This window comes from Meriones unguiculatus, chromosome 14 (assembly GCF_030254825.1).
Source record: "Meriones unguiculatus strain TT.TT164.6M chromosome 14, Bangor_MerUng_6.1, whole genome shotgun sequence".
NCBI lineage: Eukaryota > Metazoa > Chordata > Mammalia > Rodentia > Muridae > Meriones > Meriones unguiculatus.
Genome location: NC_083361.1, coordinates 90,198,457 through 90,219,988, shown reverse-complemented (window position 1 = coordinate 90,219,988; position 21,532 = coordinate 90,198,457). Strand labels below are relative to the sequence as shown.

Below are 21,532 nucleotides of genomic sequence, written 5' to 3'. Positions count from 1 at the left end.
CAACTCTCACACATGCCTGTCCATCCCTGTGCCCATCAAGGGAAACTGCATCAGCCTAATTGCTTATGTCAGCATTATGTCTGTAGTCTTACCACCAACTACTGTTAGTTGTCACTGGTCAATTCCCATAGTTTCCCACATTTTCTTCTTCTCTTCAGTGTTTCCATTTACAACAAATGATCTGTGCAACACACGTGATCAATGCTCAACATTATGCTGTTTGCAGAAGAAACAACCACTATACCAGGGCAATATTTAAACCACAGAGCAGGATTTCTAGTTAATGATGCCAGTTGGACACACAATTTCATTACTTTTACTTTTCTATAATTCAGTGAAAGGACTTAGACACTACAAAATGATTATATTGTGTTCCTTTGAAGAAATAAAAAATGTGAAGAAATATATGATAACATGTCCAAGGTATGTAGGGACAGTAAACATATTCCTATAGATGTTGCTAAAAATAAATGATGTAAATGTGTATGTCTAGAGAAGATTCTCTACTGAAATGAAAGCACAAATCAACTCTATGCTCCTTATGAAACAACCACACTGCACAAATCTGATTGCACTTGAAAATATAGGGAAGCATAGAGATATGAAGGAAATTTGGGTCAGGGTACACAGGAATTTTATTAGTAGTAGTCAAAACTTTATGAGTCATAATAAAATAAAAATGCACAAAAATATTTCCTGAAATTACCCTTAGGATATGTATATACTATCCAAAGCCATTAATAAGGTTTCAAATTATGGTGGTTTAAATAAGAATGCCTCCTATAGGCTGATATGTTTGACTACTTGGTCCCCATTCGGTAGAACTGCTTGGGGAAGATAGTATGATTGGCCTTATTGGAGAAAGCTTGCTCTGGGGGAAGGCCTTGAGGTCTCCCAGTGTCTCTTTCTGCCTCATACTTGTGGATCAAGATGCAGGCTCTCAGTTGTTCACACTGCCCTTGCTCTGTCATCGTGCACTCTCACCTTTTGAACACAATAGAACAGTAACTAAGACACAAATATTCCAAAGATAGTTATTAAATAACTACATGAAAGAATACTTTTGCTAGATGAGGAAGTGGAAATATTTTTTTATTTCTTTATTAAGTGAAAAATAGTGCTGTATGGTAAATATGATTGAGGTGGTCATGGATAACAGTGTAAACTCAAAATTTATTTCTCCCTCTGATGTTGTGATCTTGGACAAGCTATTTTTCATTATGGCAATGGATTGTCATTTATATTGAAATTGATTGAACAACACTTCCTGGTAAGTGCTCTAGCTTCATTACTGTTGCTGTGATAAAACACTCTAACAAAAGCAACCTAGATGAGAAAGGGCACGTTTTAGTTCACAATTCCTACTTAGAGTCCATCCAAAAGTCAAATGGTCACATCATATCCACAGTCAAGACCAGAAGTAAATGCATGCATACTTTTTGGCTTTTAGACCAGGGCGTGGAGCTACCTAGGGGGATGGGTCTCCCATTACAATTAGCTGAATTAATAATAAAAAAAATCCCCCAAATCACGCCTACAGACCAGTTTGATCCAGAAAAGCTCCACTGAGAATTCTCATTCCAGATGAACCTGGGTTGTGTCAAGCTGGCCGCTAAAGCTATGACAGGTAGTTTTCACGAAATTATTCACAAACACGTTGTCTTCATTGTCTCTTCCATATAACTGTCCACTGATTTCTATCAATCATTTTCTCTGTACTTCTCATATAGCTATAATTCCCCACCCTTTCCCATTATACAAGGCTGTATTTTTGTCATGTTTCACTTAGACTAATGCTATGATAATACTATATCATATGTAGTGTTTCTCTCTGACTCATTTTTCAGGTTTCTTAACACATAAGGAATAAAATAATAACATTTTATCGCAACATCATTCTATCCCCTTTAAAAAACAACTGTTCCTTTTTACTTTTATGGCCCCATTTCCAATTTTTCTGTATCTATAATTCTGAACAATAGCCATACCAAATTATCTGTAGCTTTAATCAATAAGACTTCAACACTGTGTTATAAGATAGGGATATGTTTTCTGGTAAGAAAACTGAAATGCTTACTGGGGTAGATAGAATAGAATCCACAGTGTGATTAGGGCACTGTGGAAGGTGCCTAGACTAGGCATGTGCACGTTCAACCTCAGCTCTAGACATTGCTTGTTATTATTATTAGTAGTAGTATCAATTAGAAAACATCACCTGATTTTCATTTTGAACACGTAGGGGACACAATTATGCCTATCATAAATAATAGGCATAAAATTACTTGAACCAAATTTTAAAAAGTTAGGTAAACAAAATCTGAATTCATTGCAATAATAAAAACCTCAAAATCATTAAAAGATAATAGTCATAAACAGTAACAGATCCTATTTCAAGGAGATTTCAAGAAGTTGTTTGTGTCACTTTCATTGTTTCCACATATCATTTCTGTTGGGGTAGATTTGGCAGCCTGTGAGTTATGTGTTAAGTAATTTAATTGTTTATTTGTATCTTTATTGTAGAGAACATAATATGCTTCCTTGATATATAATAATTTACCTTGAAAGAATACTATGATGTTTATGTGTAAGTAATATTCTTACAAAAACCTTGATTTCTATGCTAATTCAAAATGTTACTAATGGGTATTCTGTAAACCTTGTCATGCAATTTTTTTTTGCCTCAAAATTATTGTGCTCTTTTACTAGATTGCTCCATAGCTAGAAACCTTGAGTACTGTACAAAAAAAAAAATCACAAATGTAGGACTCTGAAAGATGGAATAAAGAAGATTGCCCAATGAGGGACTTTGTGAACCAAGGCATAAAACAATACATTCCCTGGGTTTGCTGTGCCTTTATGAATCTAAAGTCTGCTTTTAGAAAAGCCAAAAATCAGGAAATGGCTAACACGCACAGTCAGAAAGCCTTAACAAAGTACACTTATTCTAGTCAGCAAAGGGGTAATCCAGTATGATAGAAGTTAGATAATCATTCCACACAAGCAAAGAACAACAGAATGATAACGTTATCCCCGCTCTTATCAGCAAGGGCTTGGTGGGGAGTCAGGCTTTTCCCTTCACTGTATTTAGTCATAACTGTTAACATCACTGGAAGGTAATGAGCTTCTGGACTCCAGACTCCACTAGGTGTCTCTGGAGACATAGAGAGCTCTGACCTTCATGCCAACCCACCGTTAAGGAGATACTCTTGCTTCCCTTCATTCTGAGATTTATGAGAAGAGCCATTCTGGAGACTCAGAACTTTTAACATCTTCTAATAATGGCAAGGGTGCCCACTGGTGGGGGCCACATACTGAGCAGGACAGTATCAGTAGGTAATTCAGGACCTGAGACTCATGTCCATTCCCAGATATAATTATAAACTCACACATTTTAATGTCAGTAGAAGGAAAACAATGAACCTGGATGTCTAGCTCCATCTAACCATGTACTTCTTTCCATTTTGGAGCAATTTCAAAGGTCTAAATAAGTCACAAAATTTGTAAGGGAATATTCAGTATGTCCTGGCTTAACATAGTAAAAATGGCCATCCTGCCTAAAGCTATCTACAGATTTAATGCAATGTCCATCAAAATTCCAACACAGTTCTTTACAGACCTGGAAAGAGCAACCATTAACTTAGTATGGAAAAAATAAAAGATCCAGGATAGCCAAAACAATTCTGTACAATAAAAGAATTTCTGGCAGTATCAACATCCCTGATTTCAAGCTATCCTACAGAGAAACAGTAATACAAACTGCATGGTATTGGCATATAAACAGACAGATTGATCAATGGAACAGAATTGAAGACCCAGAAATAAACCCACACTCCTACAGGTACTTGCTTTTCAACAAAGAAGCCAAAACCACACAGTGGAAAAAAGAAAGCATCTTCAATAAATGGTGCTGGTTTAACTGGATGTATGCATGTAGAACAATGCAAATAAACTTGCATTTATCACCCTGCACCAAACTCAAGTCAAAGTGGATTAAAACCTTGACATAACACCAGAGACTCTAAACCTATTAGAAGACAAAGTGGGGAAAAGTTTGGAACTCATTGGCACAGGAGACAACTTCCTGAATAAAACACCAACAGCATAGGCTCTGAGATCAATTAATTAATGTGATCTCATGAAACTGAGAAGTTTCTGTAAGTTAAAGGACACTGTCAATAGAACCAAACAGCAGCCTACAGACTGGGAAAAGATCTCCACTAACCCTACATCAGACAGAGGGCTAATATCCAAAATTTACAAAGAACTTAAGAAGTTAAACGCCAACAATTTAAGTAATCCAATTTTAAAAAGGGGTACAGAACTAAACCCCGAGAATTCACAACAGAGTAATCTTGAATGGCTGTGAAGCACTCAAATGCTTAATTTCCTTAGCCATTAGAGAAATGCAAATCAAACGGACTCTAAGACTCCATCTTACACCACTCAGAATGGCTAAGATAAAAAATTTAAGTAACAACACATGCTGGCGAGATTGTGGAGAAAGGAGAATCCCTCACTATTGCTGGTGGGAGTGCAAACTTGTACAACTTCTCTGGAAATCAGTCTTGTGCTTTCTCAGAATATTGGGAATAGACCCAGCTAAACCACTCCTGGCATATACCCAAAATATGCTGAACCATATAACAAGGACATTGGCTCAACTATGTTCGCAGCAGTTTTATTCTAATAGCCAGAAACCAGCAACAACCTAGATGTCCCTCAACTGAAGAATGGATACAGAGATTGTGGTACATTTACATAATGGGATACTACTCAAGGACATCATGAAATTTGCAGGCGAATGTATGGAACTAGAAAAGATCATCTTGAGTGGATGACCCAGACCCAGAAAGACACACATGTGTATCTTTATAAGCATATATTAAACCTATAGTACAAGATAAACATACTGTAATCCATAGACTCAAAGCAGCTAAGTAACAAGGAGGGTCCAAGGGAGGGTGCTAGAAAGTCACTAAGAAGGATAAATACAATAGACAACAGAAGTGGATGAAGAGAGGGAATGGGCAGGAGATGGAATGAGGAGGGAAACAAGAATGGGGATCAGTTGTGGGGAAAACAAGGGTGGGAGGTGAGAGGGCTGGGAATAAGAAAGGAAACTGAGGGAGCACATCTCTTTGTGAAGCTGGAGGCCTGAGACAGGGTAGGTTCCTGGGAGGATATGGGTGTGACTCTAGCTGAGACTCCTTACAGAGGGTGACATGAAGACTGAATTGACTACCTCCTAGCCAAGCAGGACTAGAGGAAGGAGGGGAATAACAACCCACTGACAAAACCTTCGATTCAAAAATTACCCTGCCAACAAGAAATACAGAGATAAAGAGGGAACAAAGACTGAGGGAATGTCCAATCAGTAATTGGCCCAACCTGAGACCCACCTCACAGTAGAGAGCCAGCCCCTGACACTATTAATGATGCTCTGCTATTCTTGCAGACAGGAGCCTAACTTGACTGTCATTTGGGAGGCTCCAGCCAGCAGAGGATCTGGGACTTGCAGGCAAGTATGGGGTAGAGTTCCAAAGGTTCTGGGGAAGTGTTGAGGAAAGATGAAAGGACCTGGGGGGCAGGCAGTAACCTCACAAGAAGATCAACAGAGACAACCCACCCAGACGCGTGGGGACATACAGAGACTGAAACATGAACTAAGGAGCATCCATGGTCTGGACATAAGCCCATGCACATATGTGGCCTGTTGGTGGCTAGGTCTTCATGTGGGTAACTTGGTGAATGGAGAAGGGACTCTGTTTCCAACATGGACTCCAGTGCCTGCTTTTGAGTCACTTCCCCCTGGCAGGGCTGCCTTGCCTGCCCTCAGGGGATGAGGATATCCTCAGTCCTGATGTAACTCTATGTGCCGGGAAGAGTTGATATGGGGGAACAGGGGCTCCTCTTTTCTGGGGGGAAAGTGAGATGGGGAGGAGGAAGGATGGAAAGAGGAAGACTGGGTGGAGAGGAGAAGGAGGCACCCCTGGAATTTAAAGTACATAAACTGAAATAAAAAAGAATTAATAAAAATAAAAATAATTACATGATTTCCTCCTTTTTGATTGCTGAGTAGTATTCCATTGTATAAAAATAGCACAATTTCTGTACCCATTCCACCGTTGATGGACATCTGGGTTGTTTCCAGGTTCTGGCTATTACAAATAGAGCTGCTATAAACATGGTTGAGCAAGTGTCCTTTTTGTGTACTTGAACAAACTTTGGGTATATACCTAGCAGTGGTATAGCTGGGTCTGGAGGAAGCACTATTCCTATTTGTCTTAGAAAGCACCAGATAGCTTTCCAGAGTGGTTGTACCAGTTTACATTCCCACCAGCAGTGGAGGAGGGTTCCCCTTTCTCCACAACCTCTCCAGCATGTGTTATCGCTTGAGTTTTTCATCTTGGCCATTCTGATGGGTGTAAGGTGATATCTCAGGGTCGTTTTGATTTGCATTTCCCTGATGGCTAATGAGGATGAGCATTTCTTTAAGTGTTTTTCTGCCATTCGATATTCCTCTGTCGAGAATTCTCTGTTTAGCTCTGTTCCCCATTTTTTAATTGGATTACTTGGATTGCTGCTTTTCAGCTTCTTTAGTTCTTTGTATATACTGGATATTAGTCTTCTGTCAGATAAAGGGTTGGTGAAGATTCTTTCCCAATCTGTAGGCAGTCGTTTATTTGCAGGCAAATGGTGGGAATCTAGAAAAGATCATTCTGAGTGAAATATCCCAGAAGGAGAAAGACAAACATGGGATATACTCACTTATATAGACCTATAAGATATGATAAACATAATGAAATCTACACACCTAAAAAAGATAATCAATTGAGCAGACATGGGGTAAGATGATCAATCCTCATTTAGAAAGACAGATGGGATGTACATTGAACGTATGACAGGTGTCTACTGAGCGCATCTGAAAGACTCTAACTAGCAGTGTTTTCAAAGCAAAGACTCATGACCAAACCTTTGGCAGAGTACAGGGAATCATAAGAAAGAAGGGGAGTTAGTCTGATGGGGAAAGGATAGAAGCTCCACAAGGACCAAATATATCTGGGCGCAGGGTCTTTTCTGAGACTGACATTCAACCAAGGACCATGTATGGATATAACCTAGAACCTCCATTCAGATGTAGCCTGTGGTAGCTCAGTAACCAATTGGTTTCCCAAAGTGAGGGGAACAGGGACTATTTCTAACAGGAACTCAATGACTGGCTCTTTGGTCTCCCCACCCCCGAAGGGAGGAGCAGTCCTGTTAGGCCACAGAGGAGGGCTTTGCAGCCAGTCCTGAAGATACCTGATAAAACAGGATCAGATGAATGGGGAGGAGGTCCCCCCTATCAGTGGACTTGGAAAGGGGCACGGTGGAGATGAGGGAGGGAGGGAGGGACTGGGAGGGAATGAGGGATCGGGACACGGCTGGGATACAGAGTTAATAAAATGTAACTGATAAAAAAATAAAAAAAAAATAAAAATAAAAAAATAAAAAAATAATTAAATAAAAAGAAACAAAAGAAAAAAAAGAAAAATTCTCAACATTTTAGAAATTAGGAGGAGCTCAAACTAAATGAGAGAAGACAATCAAAACATGCCAACACTGAGATTACAGAATGATATAACTTTCACAGAGAGTTTAAAGTGGTCATCACAAAATCTTTTCAGAGAAACCTATGAAGACACTGCACAAAAGGAAAATATAGAAAACCTCAATAAAGAAATGAAATGTGTAAAGAAGCTACATATAAAAATTTAGAACTACAAAAATAAATATATAGACTAAGCTGCCTATTCGATTCAGTAGTGGAATGTAGAGACTGAAGAACTTTGTCATGGAAGTGAAAAACAACGACAGATGTGACACAATCAGAACAGAGAGAAAATAGTCTAAAAAGTGGACCGACATTGAAGACTGGTGGAGCTGTTGAAAGGGAAGCAAAGAAAGTGGGGCACAAACAGCATATGGATATTATAAGGCAATTGTTCCAACAACATCAGAAAGTTTATTCACCCAGGCGGATGGCCAGCAGCCTCTCTTGTTGCTTCCCAGGTGCAGGGATTGCTAGTGTACACCTTTGGGCCTTGTTTATTTTACAACCATTCTGCAGATAAAACTTAGGTCACTATGCTTGTACAGCAAGTAGTTTACTGCATGAGCCCCAGAATACATTTTAACTGCCTATAAGGACAGGAGCCTACCGCAGAGGGCCTCTGAAAGCTTCTACCTAGCAGTGTATCAAAGCAGATATTAAGACTCATAACCAAACCTCCAGCAGAATGCAGGGAATCAAAAAAAAAAAAAAAGAGTTGGGGGGAGTTAAAACAACCTGGAGAGGACAGGAGTTCCACAAGGACCAAATATATCTGGGCACAGGGGTCTTTTATGAGACTGTTTCTCCAAACAAGGACCATGTATGGATGCAACCTAGAGCCCCTGCTCAGATGTAGCCCTTGGTAGCTCAGTATCCAAGTGGGTACCCTAATAAGGGGAACAGGGACTATTTCTGACATGAACTTGATGGCGGGCTCTTTGACCTCCCCTCTCCCCCAGGGAGGAGCAGCCTTGTTAGGCCACAGAGGAGGACTTTGCAGCCACTCCCGAAGACACCTGATAAACCAGGATCAGATGTAAGGGGAGGAGGTTCTCCCTTATCAGTGGACTTGGAAAGGGGCAGGGAGGAGATGAGGGAGGGTTTGGGAAGGAAAGAGGAATTGGGGTACAGCAGGGATACAAAGTTAACAAACTGTAACTAATATTAAAAAAATAAAAATAAAAAATATATAACAAAATAGACTCTGCCTTCAAGACAATCATCAGCATATTCATTTTTTAAATATTTTTTATTTTTATGTTAATCACAGGTTATTTACTTTGTATCCCAGCCATAGCCCCCTCTCTCATTCCCCTCCAATCCCACCCTCCCTCCCTCATCTACTCCCTGCCCCTTTCCAAGTCCACTGATAGAGGAGGTCCTCCTCCACTTCCATCTGACCCTAGCTTATCAGATATCTTCAGGACTGGCTGCCATGTCATCAGCATATTTAAGAGAACTAAAATTGTATAAAAATGTTCTAAACACAATGGAATAAAACTAGATATGAATAAGAGAAATATGTCAGGAAAAATGTCCAAACTTTGGAGCCAAATAACTCTTTTAAGTGATCAGTTGACCAAGCACTCTCTAACAAGATTAAAAGTACATGGAGTGATTTCTGGGTTAAGATGACAGGCTGCCTACAAGTAAACAGCTGAAAAGAGAAAACAAGAGATTCTCCAAACAGAGACAGAGGCAGCGCTTCGGAAACTATAAGAAAGTAGTGATGGAACAGCCAGAACGTGCTGAAAAAAGATGACTAATACACTGAAAAGAAGTTAACACAAACACAGAAGAAACAAAATGATAAGCATATGATGAACATTGCTACAAGCACCACTTAACAGAGAATTAATTTATTTTCTTGGTGTTGAGGATTTGTTACTTTTTGTATCTACTGTCAGATGTATAGAACATGTATTGCTCTACTCAGATTAGTGCATTTCTCCATCATCATGAGAAAAGTATCTTCTTATGCTAGGTAACAATTATCACAGAGATCCACAACTGGTCAACACGAAGAGAATAAAAAGCTGCAGAGGGCTTAGCTCGACAGTTGAAGCCTGTATCACATCTCTTCTAGTAAGACACAACAGAAATCCTTAGAGAAGAGAGAGGAGTGGAGAAAATTTTAAGAAGTGGCGGATGACTTCAAGAAGGCAGCGTTTTGTTTAAACAACAGGAAACTAGCACATAAACTGCAGGTGACCGTGACAGTATGCACAGCACCCGTGAAAGCTAAAGCCAAGGCAAAGTCCCAGAATGAATGGATGGAGCTGAGTAAAAGTCCTGTTTCTAGCTGAGGACCTGTTGGTATTTGAGAACTGTTGGAAAGAGAGAGTTCGTTTTTGTTAATGATATGATGGGTTGGTCATGTTCCAGGGTGGGCCCCAAACTAAAGAGTAATTGGGTAATATAAACTGAATTTTATGGGTTTAAAAGATAAGGAACATAAGTTTGGCAGAGATGTGGAGTTATATCTGGGAGGAGTTAGGTAGGGGTGGTAAATGTAATCAAAATACAATGTATGACATTTCCAAAGAATTAATACAAATGTTTAAAATTTAATTTGTCTAGTGAAAAACTCATTGGAAGCCTCATTAACAAAATTAACATTCTAGGACTTGAAGACAAAGTGGAAGAATTGAAATACATGCTCAAAGAAAATGAGAAATTCAAAAGAACATGAAGAGAAAATACAGGCTATTAGGGACAGTATAAAACATATGGACATAGAAAAAAATTTTCAGGGAGCATAGATCTGGAAAGGACAGGAACTCTACAAGGAGAGCAACAGAACCAAAAAATTTGAGCACAGGGGTCTTTCCTGAGATTGATACTCCAACCAAGGAGCATGCATTGAAATAACCTAGGACCCGTGCACAGATGTAGCCCATGGCAGTTCAGTCTCCAAGTGGGTTCTATAGTAATAGGAACAGGGACTGTCTCTGAAATGAACTGATTGGCCTGCTCTTTGATCACCTTTCCCTGAGTGAGGAGCATCCTTACCAGGCCACAGAGGAAGACAGTGCAGCCACTCCTGATGAGACCTAATAGACTAGGATCAGAAGGAAGGAAAAGAAGACCTCCCCTATCAGTGGACTTGAGGAGGGGAGTGTGTGCAGAGTGGGGAGGAAGGGAGGGATTGGGATGGGAGGAAGGAGGGAACCACAGGGGGGATACAAAGTGAATAAAGTGTAATTAATAAAGAATTAAAAAAAGAAAAATGGGAGAGAATATAGAGAGGGTGTACATGATAAAAGTATATTATATATATGAATGAAAATATTTTTATGAAACTCATCACTATAATTTAATGAATATATGTTTAAAAGGAAGATTTCATTTCACATTTCACATGGATGCACCCATATGAAATGAAGTTTGTGAACATTGTACATTTAAGTAGTGCATCTATCCCGACCAAATAAATCATAATTCAACTAGCTGTTTGTGTTGATAGTTTTTAAAATGAATGTGTACCAATAATGTGCTTTTACTCAAAGTTGTATTTTTATTGTAGATACTATTTCAGATAGTCCTTTATTTGTTCACTTCTTCTTGCTGCTATACCATTTTTCTCTTTTTTGGCCAGTTTCCTTCTTTCTTTAAAAAAACCCGACAATTTTATATATATGCATATAATTGACCAACATGAACTTTGGCCATTTTTACCTCTCATTACTCTCTCTCTTTCATCCCTGCACCTCTTCAGCAGAGCCCTCCGGCCTTCTTAACAAATCTTCCTTCTAGTTTGATGGCCTTTTTTTGTGATCAACTGTGTTTAAATAGGATACTTTCAAGACCATGGGAAGGGGGTTACATGCTGAAGTACAAACAACTTATCAGTGGCTACACCACGAAATGATACCCACTCCTCCAGCAATCATCAATTGCTGATGGTCCACAGTGATGAGTGCGGCCTTAGGAGCTCCTTTTCCATGCATATTGCAGTGCTGACGGGCAGTTTTGTGCAGGTTTTATTTAGGTAACCATTGCTGCAGTGAGTGTTCATGAGTGCAGTAGCCTTATCATGTTCAGAAGGCACTGTTTCCCGTCACTGCTCCCTATCCTTTGACTCTTATTCTTTCCACCCACCCAAATACTCCCTGAGCCTTCGAGGGGGGTGGTATAGATGTTTTATTTAGGAATGAGCACTCAGCACTCACTTATTCTCAACACTAACTAGGTATGAATCTCTGCATAAGGCATCTTCTCAGAGCGTACTGAGAGCAGCACTGATATATGTGTATAGTCACCAGTGTTTAGAAGGTAGTTTAACTTGTCCATTTCACAAAGCAACAGTAGTAGGCTTCCTCCGATGGCTTATGATCTTCCTGCTATAGGCTCTTGATTGGGTTTTTAGTCCCAGGTATCACTTTCCTCATATGGAACATGCCTTAAACTGAGCCTGAAAGCAGTTGGTCACCTATGTGACAGTCATTACAAAGTAAGCATATCTTCCCTCGCAGGTCTTATTGCAGCCCATGAGATCACATGTGGGCAAGTCTGCTGAGGATTCTTATCAGTCTTCCAACACTGTAAAAGCTAGCTGACACAGGGGAATTTCCAGCTCAGTTCTAGCTTTATTTTTTATAATATGCAACCAAAGTGTGAGGTGTCTTCAGCAATGCGGCTTTTTCAGCTAGTTCTGGTGAAGAATGAAGAGTAGTGGTGATAGCCTGTACTGTTCTGGAGGTCTCTGGTGCCTTACTGGCCAATGGTGTATGGGGAAGTGTCTCACATCTGACATTGGTAATTTTAATACTGTAACAAGAGCCTTGAGGGTGTGTGCTTGCTTGCTTGCGTGTGTGTGTGTGTGTGTGTGTGTGATGAAATCTGTGAGACTTCTTAGCACATAACTGATAAATTGATAATTACACAATCATACTTCCTTTTGATCATTTACATTTTGAAAAAAGTTGGAAAAATTTCACCCAAATACTTAGAAGAATTCCACTTAAACTCCGAATCTGAAAGATTTTTCTTTTATATTTCCAACTAATATTTCATCTCTCCAAAATCAACACATTAGATTCAGCAAATATTTCTCGAATAGTAACCCTGTGTTCCAGATGCTGTGTCTAAGAACTTTCCATTCATATGCTAACTCATTTGTTTTCTACAACTGTATTCAGAAAAGCGCTTGAATCATACATTTCTTATATTGCAGATGAGACCACAGAGCCATGGAGCTTGGATGATTTTGTCAAGGTCATATGTCTTTAGCACTGGCAGTGTGACTGGGACCGCACTTCATCAGCTTCTGTATCACATGACTTAACAGTGACTGTGCTAAGCCCTTTCATAATTTCATTTAATTCCCAGCACCTAAAATATATCCTTATCATCTCATAGAAAATAAACATGTATAACAAACCTCCAGATAGGTAAAGTATAAACTATAAACAAATGACTAAACTCTGGAAATCTCAATCTCAATTTAGAGCATCTTTTGTGACTGAATTTAGGAGGAAGGAGTCATAGGGTCAGTCGACAGCCCAGTAGTGGTGAGCCCTTGTCATGTTCTAGGTGGTCTCTTATTTTTCTTATTTTTAGTTTAAAATATTATTTGTATCGTTTCATTGTATGAAACAATGGACATGTATACATGAAACTTTACCTACATCTATTTCTGCTTATATTCTGTTGCCTTTACCTCCAGTTCTCTCCCTTTCTCTTCCCAAATAGTCACTTTTCTACTTACACAAACTCACTTGTATGTGTGTATATTTATCTGTATGTAAACATTATGAATGTATATATGTGTGTATATGTACATATATAAATGTATATGTGTGTGTTAAAATCTAGATTCTACACATAAAATATGCCTTTTTTGTCTTTCTGGTTCAAACTTAATTTTTTTTAACATTACGGTCTCTACCCCACAAATTTTTATTCAAATAAACTATATCATTATTTTTATGGCTGAATAAAACTCTATTTCATACATACCACATTTTCTCTCTATATATTCATCTGTGATGGGCATCTGTACTGGTTTCATGTTTTGGAATATTGTGAATAGTGCTTCAGTAAACATGGATGTGTGTACGTGTCTCTGAGGTATGCCAGCTTTGAATAACTTGACTATATATTTGAGTACAGATGAGTCATAACATGTCTCTGTTACATTTATTCCCGCAATAACTTCATGGGATGTTAATATTATTACATAGAAGAAGATTATAAAGTTCAAAGAAGAAATGTAAAGTTCTCAAGATACCCAGATTTGCCTGGTTCAAAGCTCGTGGCATCATTTTGAGCAAAAATATATCAAACAAGAAAGTAATAAAAACTGCCAATCAGTGAGAGGCCCAAGGGAGAAGCCATAAGTCTGTGGGAGAATTAGAAAACCATCTCCTTTATATAACTTTTCTAATAAACTATTAAACTATTGCCCAAGGTTGCCAGGCATTTTCTTTCTATGTAATTTATCTTAGTCTTTTTTTTTTTTTTAATCTTGCAACACTTCTGGTCTCTTGGGCTCCTGCTTCAATACCATCCCAAAGCATCAGAAGGAGGAGGGAGATCTGGACTAGAGAAGGGAGGTAGTGTATAGAGGAATCTTTCCTGGTTTATCAGAGTTCCCTGATCATGGAAGGAAGAGGAGGAGTCTCCACAGCAGCTTTATTTTTCCTGTTACCTTGTTTCTTCCTTTATTCCCTAAGCCCTCTTCTAGCTAACATCACCATCTTAGAATAATTCTGATAAGTTAAGGACAGAAGAGAAAGTAAGTAGATTCTATCATGTGCTAATTCTTCTGCAAAGGGTCAATTCTCCAATCATTCATTTATTTTTATAAAGAATGCCCACCTCACTTTTCCTCTTTAAACCCAAAAAACTCCAAAGTCCAGTTAATACTATCTCTTTCTGGTACTTCTGTTGACGGTGGTTTCTTTCTTTTCCACTAAAAGCTGTCATTTATTCACATCATGCCCCCCAGCCCTTATGGCCTCTCACTTCTACTTCGTAGTTTCCATATTCCAGGAATCATCACTTAATCTTTTATAATTAACAGTTTCTGTAAGTTGAGCACGCTTTACCCACACATCTAAAGGTCTTACTCTTTCTTTAGAGAAGTTCTACTCTGCCTGTACTTAATCTAACTTCATGTTTTTTAATTGTATTTTTCTTTATTCTTGAGAATTTTATACAGGTATACAATGAAATATAACCATATCCACGCTCATTTTCTTCTTCAGTTCCCCTATATGGCCCCCTCTAAATTTCATGTCTTTTTTTTTTTTTGTTACCCACAAAATCCAGTTGGTGCTGCCCATATTTGTATGGGTGTCAGACTACCCACCAGTGCTTGGGAAGCCCACTAGTGGAATTGTTTTCTCTGAGTCTCTAAGAGCTAAAATCAATGTAGATTTACAAAGGTGTCAAATATCTTGAAGATCTATTTACATTCTCTATATAGATGATCATTTCCACACAAATTATTCATGTATTTCACCTGCACTGTATTCCATTCCTTCCATCTTCACTTTTTCTGTTCTATCCATGTGTTATCTTCCTTCATTTCTCATCCAGCAGTTACATTATCTTTGCTAATAATTAACTAAAAACCCCACATACGAAATGCTGTCAGAAGGTTAAACAAACACATCACATTGTAATTCCTGTAAGTCAAATATGGACATCTTTGGAGGGATAACAAGGGACTGAAATGTGAATGATAAAGATTCTTTGTGAGAGCTCCAGTGTTTGGGCAGTGAAAAGTATATGAGCCAAGTCACGAAGTGGAAGAACATCATGGCTGGCTTAGAAAGGGAAATCAGTGACAGACTATGATGGAAAAGTGAAAAGAAAATACCTTTTAAAACTTTATTGGAAGGATTTGGATGTGTTTCCCTAAGCTGGAAAGTTTTGTTGTTAGTTACTTCTGCATAAATATCACTCTAGAAACAATGAATCAGATGTTAAAATTCCTAGTGTTTAGGTGAGAAGAACAGGGAACAAGTGAAAAGGCTATGAAATCAAGAAGTTAAAAAAGACCTGATATGAGGGACCAGGATGAAGGTAGTAGAAACAGGACAGGAGAAATGCTGCAGATGTAAGAAATAAGGATGAGGAGCAGAGAGATAAGCATAAGCAATGAGGAGGCAGCTTAGATAGTTTCTGGGCTAAATATGAGTGGATATAGGGTAACAGGAAGATAATTATGAAAACAATCTAGAAAATGTTCAGATCCCTAACTTAAGTAACATGCCACTCATTGTCATAAAAAGGTTTGGAAAAGTTCAGTTCATATGTATATGTGTATATACATATATATATATATATATATATATATAATTTTATAACATATATTACATTCAAATGACATCCAGAGAGTTATGTCTATCCTTTGCTGTACAAGTAAGGACACATGAGCCACTCCAGATACATTGCTTCTTTTTATAATCCACCTGAGTAAAAAGTAGTGATGGTATGTGAAGGTTTTAATGGCAACAGTAAATCAGAGCCACACTGCCAGCCCTATAAGGGGTATAGGAATGATAGAAGGATAAATAGTGTTCATAGGAAGACATGCTTCTCAAACAAAGATTGAGTCAGCTGTGTTGATAGAGATTGCAGCAGGAGCAGAGCTGTGCAGTGACACATAAACTTGTGCTTCAGAAATGCACTGAACACCATGACAAAATATAATGTTTTGGTGAAAGCAGTGGAAGATGCTGAAATAGCTGTATACTTTGTTAAAGAGTTTGAAGGTCACTGTGGAGCTAACAGGACGTTATGGATGGATTCTAAATAGATAAGTAGAATCTGACAATTTGAACTTTAGGGGACAAATCATAGGTATAGAAAATTTGTAGTTCATAATGAAAGAGCTGTTTTATTTTCCAATTTTTAAAATAAGAAGGTAATCCTTCATTTTATGCCTTTGCCTCCCTTCTTTACAGGGAAAGGTTACACTCCAAGTTGAACTCAAAGATTCTTCTCTTGAATGTAAACTCATAATATATGTTACCTGAATATTTCACAGGTTCTCTAGTCCCAAATTCCTGGTTCCACTTTGTAAAATTTCTGTGAGTAAGCAAGTCACTTAATTTTTCCTTTTATAATTTTTTCTTATTATTTAATTGTATGTGTATGGGTTTTGTTTTGTTTTGGTTTGGTTTGGTTTTTTTTTTTTGGCTACATCTGTGCCTGTTCACCATGTCCGTGCCTTGTACTCATGGAGCTGAGAAGAGAGCATTGGATTCCATGACACTGGAATTATAGACACAGTGAGCAGACATGTGGGTGCTGAGAATTGAACCCGGTCCTGTGGAAGAACAGCCAGTGTTCCCAACTGCTGAGCCATCATCTCAGGCCTTCTGTTAGCATTGCTATAGTCCAGTTTCCTTGGGCATAAGTGGGATTATTAGTGACATCACCTCAGAGTTGTTCTGAATAGCCAGTACTACTACAAATATTTTAAAACAATGCCTACACTATTAGCACACAGTAGAAACTCAGCTGTGTTATACAGGATTGCTATTTCTTCATTGTGTAACTTACTTCCTCAAATAGGAGATTTCATCCAGACTATGATAAATTCCCACCTTAAGAAACTCTAAATATCCTACTACTTTTTTTTTTAAGTTTGGTGTTTGTTTAATTAATTTTACAAAAATGCATCACTTCTATATTTTCACCATCAACATTTATGACTTTGACTTTTTCTTCTTGCCTTTGTTTAGGACTAAAAGACAGACATTGGGACTGATGTCTTTTCCCCCCCTGGTATTTTTTCAGTGCATGCTTCTCTAAAGGCCAAGCCATCTCTTACAGCGTGTGTAATACAGTCATTTATTTTTGTCTGTGTTTTCTTGGTTTATCACTCAGCTCATTGAGTGTTACTAATTGCATGTACCACAAGCATTGCAGCCTACCAGAGCAAGCTCACCAAGTGAGGCTCTTTTTGCTGCTGCTTTCATAAGACACTTTGGTCTCATCTCTTAAGGAGCAGTGAACAAGACAGCATGGAGCAGAGGAACCACAGTGGGCGAGTGAGTGAATTTGTGTTGCTGGGTTTCCCAGCTCCTGCACCACTGCGAGCACTGCTATTTTTCCTTTCTCTCCTGGCCTACGTGTTGGTGCTGACTGAAAATGCATTAATCATTACAGCAATTAGGACACACCCCACCCTCCACAAACCCATGTATTTTTTCTTGGCTAATATGTCATTCCTGGAGATTTGGTATGTCACTGTTACGATTCCTAAGATGCTTGCTGGCTTCACTGGTTCCAAACAGAACCATGGGCAGCTGATCTCCTTCGAGGGCTGCATGACACAGCTCTACTTTTTCCTGGGCTTGGGCTGCACTGAGTGTGTCCTTCTTGCTGTGATGGCTTATGACCGCTATGTGGCTATCTGTCACCCCCTCCACTACCCTGTCATTGTCAGTAGCCGACTGTGTGTGCAGATGGCAGCTGGATCCTGGGCTGGAGGTTTTGGCATCTCCATGGTTAAAGTTTTCCTCATTTCTCGCCTGTCTTACTGCGGCCCCAACACCATCAACCACTTTTTCTGTGATGTTTCTCCATTGCTCAACCTCTCATGCACTGACATGTCCACAGCAGAGCTTACAGACTTTATCCTGGCTATTTTTATTCTGTTGGGGCCGCTGTCCGTCACTGGAGCCTCCTACATGGCCATCACGGGTGCTGTGATGCGCATCCCCTCAGCTGCTGGCCGCCATAAAGCCTTTTCCACCTGTGCCTCCCACCTCACTGTTGTGATCATCTTCTATGCAGCTAGTATCTTCATCTATGCCAGGCCTAAGGCACTCTCAGCTTTTGACACCAACAAGCTTGTCTCCGTACTCTACGCTGTCATTGTACCATTGCTCAATCCCATCATTTACTGCTTGCGCAACCAAGAGGTCAAAAGGGCGCTACGGCGTACTCTACACCTGCATCGGGGCCAGGGTGCCAACGCCAAGAGACCTGGCAGGGATGGTTAGGTGGGGACTTAGGAAGTATGATAAAACTTGGGTTTAATTTCCTTCCTTCCTTCCTTCTTTCCTTCCTTCCTTTCTTTGTTTTTCTTTATTTCTTTGTTCCTTTTTTTTCTTTTAGTCTAAATTAGGGGGATTAAGTTAGGAGTCAATTAAGTTCTAGCTCCTGTAACTTAGTCCAAAAAAAGGAAGAGGCATAGATTTCAAGAAAAAGGCTGGATTTCTGCTGGATGAGGCTCTGGTTTATGGTGTAAGGCCTGGGTCAGCATTGTGGACACTGTTGCAGCTCTGACAGATCAAGTGCCATTAAAGGAAGCATGGGCTATAAGAAGGAAAAGAGGCAGGCCAACAACTGGTTGGTGAAATAACAGAGGCCCAGAAGGTGAACAATCTGGAGTAAGTTTTAAGGAAAGGGGATAAGAAACTAAGACTTTGAGACAGATTTGCATGTATTCTGTGTTGCCACTGAGGTTGCTTTGAACTCCTGAGCTTCCTGCTTCACCTCTGAAGTGCCAGAACTGCAGCTGTGTGCCCTAGGGAATGAACCGAGGCTTTGTGCTTGCTTTTCAAGCACTCTACCAACTGATCTACATCACCAGCCCAGACTACGAACTTTTGTGTTAGCAGTTTATCTCTTGGACCACGGTTGTTTCTGGCTTTATTTCCAAATTATTGAGGTCATTGAATTAGTGGCTGAGTTTATTTGATTCCTTAATCTTCTGTAGCCTTAATTATACTATAAACATCATGGATACAAGGTCACATTTTTTTATCATGGTACATAATATCATCCACCACATACTTGATATAAATATGCACAATAAATTAATATGATGTGGGGCCACATAGATAAAGCACCCGTGTAAAACCTACAGCTGAGCTCTGCAGGTGCAGGGACTAAACCTCTCAAGCTTTGGTAGGACATAAAAGTAGGGACAAATTATTTCAGACTTGTTGGAAAGAAGTTGGGAATATGTTACACTAGCTTATAATTATTGAAAGGATTTGAACATATGTATTTTTATTTATAATAAAACTATTGAAGTATAGTTAACATTTACAAATATGGGCATTACTTAAGGAAGATATAGCTCATGCATTAAATGCAGTCTTATAGACGATGAAATAACATGATCTAAATAGCTTTAGGGACTCAAAACAAATGTTAATTCAGTAAATGAAATTATTATTATGTAACAGTATAAAAACTGCTTTAATTATTTTTTTCAGCTTTAACTCTGACTAGAAGGAATTTGGTTAAAATGTTAAATTACTTCTTCAACAATATTTTATGACTAACCTAGTCATGTAAATGAGCTATGCTTAGCCATTAAGATACATAACTTTATCTATCTTGAAAGAGATAGTGAGAGGGTGTAGGTAGCCTCCTGCTATTTTGCACTAGGGTCAAAATCTGAAGACAATAAAGCTTTTGTTTTCTGGTGTCCTTTGGATTAACTGCCTTTTTATAGTTGTTTCTTGTCTAATCAGACTTGTGAAACATTATTGGAAAGTATAGTTTGAGTGGAGTCTTGTTACTTTTTCTCATGCAGACCTTGGACTGCTAGACTCAAGCTCTGTTCCTCCTGAGTATGACAGTATTATATGTTACCATTTACATGTAAATATATAAAATAGAGTTACACACACATAGTTATTTTACCAAAGAAGTTATATAACTTTATTAGTATCTTGTTTAGAAGTTTAGGAATGACTATCTCCACAGAAGTTGTTTCTGAATGGGTCGATGATTTGCGTGAGAGTGTCCTCCTCTGGGAATCATAATTTCAGTTGTCATATGAATTTATTTTTATAGGCTAGTTCCAGTTAATAGGAAGAGAAAATGTAATGTTGAATTTTCTCATTGTGCTTTTCTCATTTCCAATTTTTGTTATACTAAAATACATTTGTTTCCAATGTTGGCTACACAATTTGAGATACTTAGTATGGGGCCCTTCATACAACAATCTATCACTAAAAATAATGGGAGGATGTTTTATTCTATGTAAACTACAACAAGATTGAGACCCTTTTGCCTTGAATTGAATTTTTCCAGGCATGTAACCCCCATGCCTCATATTGAATTGGAGGTAAATAAAATCCTCAATTTTCTCAAATTAATTATTGATTATCTGATTTTATCCATTCTTCATTGAGGTAACACATTTTTTCTGTAAACATAAACATATGTATTCATTCTACTTCATTTCCATTTGATTCTGCCTGTTTCAGCCCACCTTCATAGTCTGCCAGTCTTTAAAACTTTTCATAGATAATATAGCCCCATAATTGTCCTTTTTTGGGGGTAGGGGCCCCCAGTCTCTTGCAAAATAGTATAGTACCTATTTGAGGCAATCAGACATAGGCATTAACCAGAGCGGTGGGAGGCAGTGCATGTACAGGCAAGAGAAGAACAACATATATATATATATATATATATATATATACACATATATACATAGATATAAATACATACATATGCATATATATATATAACAAAGTGTTTAGTTATGGTGAGTTACACCACATTTTTTAATCTGCCTTTCGAATCTTCCTAACATATTTTATTAGTCTAGATTTTATCTTGGTCTTTTAGCCTTTGCCCACTACAAACCATGTACAGTGATATTTTGTACTATGATTTACAGTGTGTATTTCCTCTAAGTTACTGATCTAATAAGTTTCACTGATTGCTAGCATTAAACTTTGAACAGAGTCAGGAAATATCCTCAAACCTTCCAGAATATTAAAGGAGTATTTAAGATGACAGTTACTTTGCAAGTCTGAAAATCATATTTGTCTTCATTAAAAATGCTTACAAACAGCTGAAAAATATCCAGTGAGGGAAGGGAGAAAACTACTTCATGGAATACAGTATTTTGGATCTGACTAGTCACAAGATTTTAGGTGGCAGAATTTGGATAACTAACAGTAACATTACAATGTTTACTTCTGAAATTTGGATGACTTACACAAA

The 21,532-nt window shown here is 38.4% G+C and overlaps 1 protein-coding gene across 1 annotated transcript; it reads left to right on the top strand.

Annotated features, from left to right (window-relative positions):
- Nucleotides 1–17,438: 17,438 nt before the first annotated feature.
- LOC110542047 (olfactory receptor 226) lies at nucleotides 17,439–18,561 on the top strand. Its single transcript, XM_021628701.2, has one exon. It carries the CDS (start codon nucleotides 17,578–17,580, stop codon nucleotides 18,559–18,561), a length of 984 nt encoding a protein of 327 aa, XP_021484376.1. The 5' UTR covers nucleotides 17,439–17,577.
- Nucleotides 18,562–21,532: the final 2,971 nt, after the last annotated feature.